Consider the following 6,095-nt stretch of genomic DNA (forward strand, 5'->3'; position numbering starts at 1 on the left):
GGTCCCTGCTCATCTCTTTGAGTTTCCCTGAAGGGACGCTCGGGTTACATCCAGTGTGTGTGTGTGTGTGTGTGTGTGTGTGTGTGTGTGTGTGTGTGCGGCGAGTAGCATGCCTTGTGTTGCTCCGCAAACACGCAAAGTAAACGCCGCCGCTGCCCTCCGGCCGCCCCGCTGCTCTCGTGTTTACCTACAGGTATTCGTTATCTCGCCCGCTCTTCCTCTCTAAACTCTTAAGAAAGCTCGCCGAGGCCTTTATCTCTCAGTCAGGCATCAGTTTCGGAGGGGCCCCAGGGGAGGGGCCCTCAGGGAGGAGGGTGTGACAGCAGGTCTGGGTTGAGCCGTGGGTCAAGCGGTGGCCCAGTTGGACCAGTCTCTCCCTCCAGCCTCCCAGTTCACCTGCATGAAGGCCGGCTGGAGAATGTCAGAAAGGGAGTTGTGCATGTGCGCATGGGTTATAAAACAAGCCCCGACAAAAAATAAATTAAGTAGCATCGACCCATATTGAAAAGATTTAAAAAGAAATAAATAATCCACGGGGATGCTATAGTTTCTGAACCGAAAATGGCGCCGCTGATGGTGTTTCCCTGGCATGAAATTGGCTTTGTGTGGGAGAGCCGGCTGGTAAATTCTCCCGTTCTTTTGTTAGGAAAGGAGAAGAAGGGGGGGGCTCCATGCATAATGGTCTTAGCCAGGGAGGTCTGGAACTGTGTCCATAAATTGAATTATTTCAATTTGAGGGAGAGAGAGTGAGCGAATAATGGAGAGTGGCTGTGTGTGTGTGTGTGTGTTGCATCTGCATGTAAACGTGTGCACGTGTGTTGATGGAGAGAGACTCGTCTCTTCCTTCTTCTTCTTCTTCTTCTTCTTCTTCTTCTTCTTCTTCTTCTTCTTGTTCTTGTTCTTGTTCTTCTTCTTCTTCTTCTTCTTCTTCTTCTTCTTCTTCTTCGTCTTCTTCACGGCTCACGCTTATTTACAAGGAGAGACTGGAGAGCAGAGTAGCTGGAGATACGGTGGTCTGCTCCGACAGAGAGATTTAAACAATAACTAATAGAGAGCTGCAGGAATCAGGAGTGAGTCAGCGTGTTGGCACTTCCTGTTCCCTCGTCAAAAAGCCATCATGCTTTTTTCAATATGAATATGTTTCTGGTTAGAAGGTCTGTGTTCAACACGAGCCGAAGAGAGTTTAACGTTCGGTTCTCTGATATAAAACAGGTCAGTGAACGCCTCTCTGGAGAGTTTAGAGCCTGAAGGAGACGACTGAGCGTCCTCACTAGGACGCTAGCTAGTCCTCACTGGGACGCTAGCTAGTCCTCACTAGGACGCTAGCTAGTCCTCACTAGGACGCTAGCTAGACCTCACTGGGACGCTAGCTAGTCCTCACTGGGACGCTAGCTAGTCCTCACTGGGACGCTAGCTAGTCCTCACTGGGACGCTAGCTAGTCCTCACTAGGACGCTAGCTAGTCCTCACTGGGACGCTAGCTAGTCCTCACTGGGACGCTAGCTAGTCCTCAATGGGACGCTAGCTAGTCCTCACTAGGACGCTAGCTAGTCCTCACTGGGACGCTAGCTAGTCCTCACTGGGACGCTAGCTAGTCCTCACTGGGACGCTAGCTAGTCCTCACTAGGACGCTAGCTAGTCCTCACTGGGACGCTAGCTAGTCCTCACTGGGACGCTAGCTAGTCCTCACTGGGACGCTAGCTAGTCCTCAATGGGATGCTAGCTAGTCCTCACTAGGACGCTAGCTAGTCCTCACTGGGACGCTAGCTAGTCCTCACTGGGACGCTAGCTAGTCCTCACTGGTACGCTAGCTCGTCCTCACTAGGACGCTAGCTAGTCTTCCTTTAGCTTAGCGGCGGAGGCGTGAGGTCATGTGACCGTGGTGGAGCTGCTTCATAGCCAAACTTTACCTTCTTACTTTCCACTTTAACATTAAAGTGAATGAAAACGTGCAAGAATCATGAACGCCTGTTTTTTGACTCAGATGCTAACTTCCTGTTTGGACTACAATATGACGTCATCACCGCAGCTCTCTTAAAACCTTTTAGAAACCAAAAAAAGCCCAAAACATATTGAGCTATGATTTGGGTTAGAGAATGTTCACATATTGAGCTATGATTTGGGTTAGAGAATGTTCACATATTGTGCTATGATTTGGGTTAGAGAATGTTCACATATTGTGTTATGATTTGGGTTAGAGAATGTTCACATATTGTGTTATGATTTGGGTTAGAGAATGTTCACATATTGTTGGACAATTTGTATTGTATTGAGTTGGACCTTACAGCTGCATCATTTCAAAGAAATAATCATCCTGAAAGTAATTTTTTTATAGGCGGACCTAAAACCTAATTTTTTTCTGTGTGTCATCTTCATTTACTCTTAACCAGTAACATATATACTGATATTTACACATCTGAACTAAATCTTTTATTATAACATCAACATTATTCAAACAGCCCTAGTGGTTGCAGAGATACACCTTTTTTAGTTTGGGGATGACATTCTCGAGGACAGGGCCTAAAAATAGTTTGGTTTCCAAAAGTTTAAAAGGTGTGTAATAACGATGTTTTACGGGATAATATTTCTTAAACTCTTGCAGATGAAGCCCTCAATCACCTCTACATGATGAATGAAGAACAGAGTCATGTGAGTGTGTGTGTGTGTGTGTTGGTGTAAATATTCCTGACTCAATATCTCGGGCAGGGGGAGCATATGGCAAACTGGCAGCCGGCTAGTTATCCTTATCCTCTTTGGAAGCTAAAATTAGCTCTCTGCTGTTTGTAGCTTTAAGCCGGACTCCAACGCTCTGAAGGGGCTGATAATAAAGAAATGGTTTCCCTCTCTCTCTCTAATCTGACCTGCAGGACTCGTGTAGATGTCTCAGCCGTGTTGCTGGAGCCAGGTTCCCCTGGAAGCAGGATTTCCTGAACACGGACCCCCTCGGCTAGCTTAGCAGCGCAGGATGATGGGGCTAATCTCTTCATCAAAAGCTTAAATAAACGTCAGCGCTCCCTGCATGTGTGTGTGTGTTGCTTATTTATGTGTGTGTGTGCCAAGGGGCCAAACCAATGCGTCTCCAGTGAACAACGTGCTAATGCCCTGTCTCTCGCTCTCCTCGGTGGAAGCTCCACTACAGTGTCTCTCTTCCATATCCGTCTGAAAACAAACAGCCGGCTCAGAGGTGATCGTCTGAATCCTCCAGCCGGCGATCAGGGTTGTCCCCGAGAAGTTAACATCCGTCTGATCGGAGGCCTCCAGGGCCCCGAGCGAGGCTCCCTTTCAAAGGAGGAGGAGGGGGAGGAGGAGGAGGAGGAGGAGGGGGAGGAGGGGGAGGAGGAAGGGGAGGAGGAGGAGAGAGTTTGAGGTTGTTTTATGGGCCAGATGTAATGCGTTGTGACTCGTCAGTGATGAGTCGCTGGGATTCTCTGAACCTGCAGCGTCCACGATTAAGAAGCAGGGCATGTTCTGTGTGTGTGTGTGTGTGTGTGTGTGTGTGTGTGTGTGTGTCTGAATCAGAATCAGACCGAACGAGACGCTCAGAATGGAGACAAATCTTGAAAGTCGTCCAAATTAGCGGCGTGGCGAGCCTCCTCGCTCGCCCTTAAACCATTTCACGAGTGAGCGAGTGACTTTTCTGTTGTTTACATGTAGCGTGTAGCGTGTAGCGTGTAGCGTGACGGAGGGCGTCGCCACATTCACTATGTTTACATTTGCAAATTGAAGCCGGAGAAATTCCAGCGAAGACGTCCGATGTGCAAATCAATATTCTAATCTCCTCTTCCTGCCCTTCATACCACGTCTAACTTCTTCCTCTTCTTCTACTCTTCCTCTTCTTCTACTTTTCTTCCTCTTCATCTTCCTCTTCTTCTTCCTCTTCTTTTACTTCTTCCTCTTCTTCTTCTACTTTTTCTTTATTTCCTTCTTCCTCTTCTTCGTCCTCTTCTTCTTCCTCTTCTACTTCTTCATCTACTTCTCCTCATCCCTCTCCTCCTCTTCCTCCTCCTCCTTCTTCTACTTCTTCTCCTCCTCCTCTCCTCCTCTTCCTCCTCCCCCTCCTCTCCTCCTCTCCTTCTCTCCTCCTCTCCTCCTTCTCTCCTCCTCTCCTCTCCTCTCCTCCTCTCCTCCTCCTCTCCTCTCCTCCTCTCCTCCTTTCCTCCTTTCCTCCTCTCCTCCCCTCCTCCTCTCCTCCTCTCATCCTCCTCCTCTCCTCCTCTCCTCCTTTCCTCCTCTCCTCTCCTCCTCTCCTCTCCTCCTTTCCTCCTCTCCTCTCCTCCTCTCCTCTCCTCTCCTCTCCTCCTCTCCTCTCCTCCTTTCCTCCTCTCCTCTCCTCCCCTCCTCTCCTCTCCTCTCCTCCTCTCCTCTCCTCCTCTCCTCCTCTCCTCCTCTCCTCTCCTCCTCTCCTCCTCTCCTCCTCCCTCAGAGGTAACCCCGGTGCTGTAAAAGCATCTTCTAGTGAACACAGTAATTAGTTGGAGGCATTTGTCGTTCACTCCAGTCTCAAATGAGAGACGAGCTTCCTGTAAACATCGTTAGAGCACCACGGTGACAAGAGCTAAAGATACACTCGCCCTCCGCTCGCTCTCCCCCTCTCCCTCACTCCCCCTCTTCTTCTCTCTCTTCCTCTCTCTCTCTTCCCCTCTTCTTAAAGGACAGTCTGGTGAAATGAGGCTGGAATGCAACGCCTCCCATTGACAGACGTCCTGAACAGGAGAGCATCCTGCAGCGAAGCACGTGTGTGTGTGTGTGTGTGTGTGTGTGTGTGTGTGTGTGTGTGTGTGTGTGTGTGTGTGTGTGTGGGTCTAGTTCCTGTGTGTGCATGCCGTGGATGAATATGTATTTCATGTAAATTGTGCACACAAGGCATATTGTAATGGTCTGGGCTAGACTTTGCATTTCTTTGGTCATGCAAACATGCTCACATGTAACCAACAGACGGGGAGCCAGGCTGAGTGGATGCAAGGGCAGATTTAATGTGTGTGTGTGTGTGTGTGTGTGTGTGTGTGTGTGTGTGTGTGTGTGTGTGTGTGTGTGTGTGTGTGTGTGTGTGTGTGTGAAGCCAGCGGAGCGAGGAGGAACGTGAGGCCTTCTGGTGAGAAGAGAGGCAGCAGCTCTGAGAGCAGATGAAGACGACGTGGGAGTCAACATGAGGCCGGCGGCCCGGTGGAGTGGACGCACGATCGCAGAGCGGCGGCCCGTAGATCATCGGCTCCGAAAAAATGCTGATCAGACAGTTTAATAACTGTTATGATAGCCAATGAGATGGCTTCATGTGTGAAGGAGGAGAGGAGGAGAGGAGGAAGGGAGGAGGATAAAGGGAGAGGAGGGAGGAGAGGAGGAAGGGAGGAGGATAAAGGGAGGAGAGGAGGAAGGGAGGAGGATAAAGGGAGGAGAGGAGGAAGGGAGGAGGATAAAGGGAGAGGAGGGAGGAGAGGAGGAAGGGAGGAGGATAAAGGGAGGAGAGGAGGAAGGGAGGAGGATAAAGGGAGGAGGAAGTGTCTCTGTTGACTCGTCTCTTGACCCCATGATATCGTTCTTGATCCCAACAGCAAACTTCTCCTCCGCTGTGGGAACCGACACAATTTCCTCTTTTCTCTCTGGAGCAAACTCAGCCAATAAAGTCACAGAGTCACTGCAGCATCTCTCAGGTGACCACAGGTTTGAGGAGCAGTAAAAGCAGAGAGCAAACACTCCTGCCCACCTTTTTATCTCTCTATCTTTTTATCTTCTACCTTTTTATCTCTCTCATATTGACGTTCATAACCAGCGTGTGAACTGCAGCTCTGACTCTCACCGTTCACACGCAGAGGAGCTGCAGGAGGCCGAGGAGCTGCTGCACCTCCTCCAGGCTCACGCCTCCGCCTGCCAGACCACACTCAGGAGCACTTAACACACACACACACACACACACACACACACACACACACACACACACACACACACACACACACTCGGTGGTTCTCTCTCCATCCTCCTGATCGCTTCCTTCACTTTCGTCTTTGTGTTCGTTCGAAAAAAAGAGAGATTCTTGTTTGTGTCTGCTAGCCACTATACACACACACACACACACACACACACACACACACACACACACAC

At 49.7% G+C, this 6,095-nt stretch overlaps 1 protein-coding gene across 1 annotated transcript in view; it reads right to left on the minus strand.

The window, feature by feature from the left end:
- Positions 1-345: 345 nt before the first annotated feature.
- Positions 346-6,095, minus strand: part of LOC306746504 (homeobox protein Meis1-like) — a gene marked incomplete at its 3' end in the record, with an annotated part of 14,792 nt that continues 9,042 nt past the window's right edge. Inside the window, exon 7 of the mRNA XM_079229426.1 lies at positions 346-411. Within this exon, the coding sequence (XP_079085552.1) occupies positions 346-411 (66 nt within the window). The remainder of the gene's footprint in view (positions 412-6,095) is intronic.

This window comes from Taurulus bubalis (assembly GCF_910589615.1).
Source record: "Taurulus bubalis genome assembly, chromosome: 14".
Taxonomy (NCBI): Eukaryota; Metazoa; Chordata; class Actinopteri; order Perciformes; family Cottidae; genus Taurulus; species Taurulus bubalis.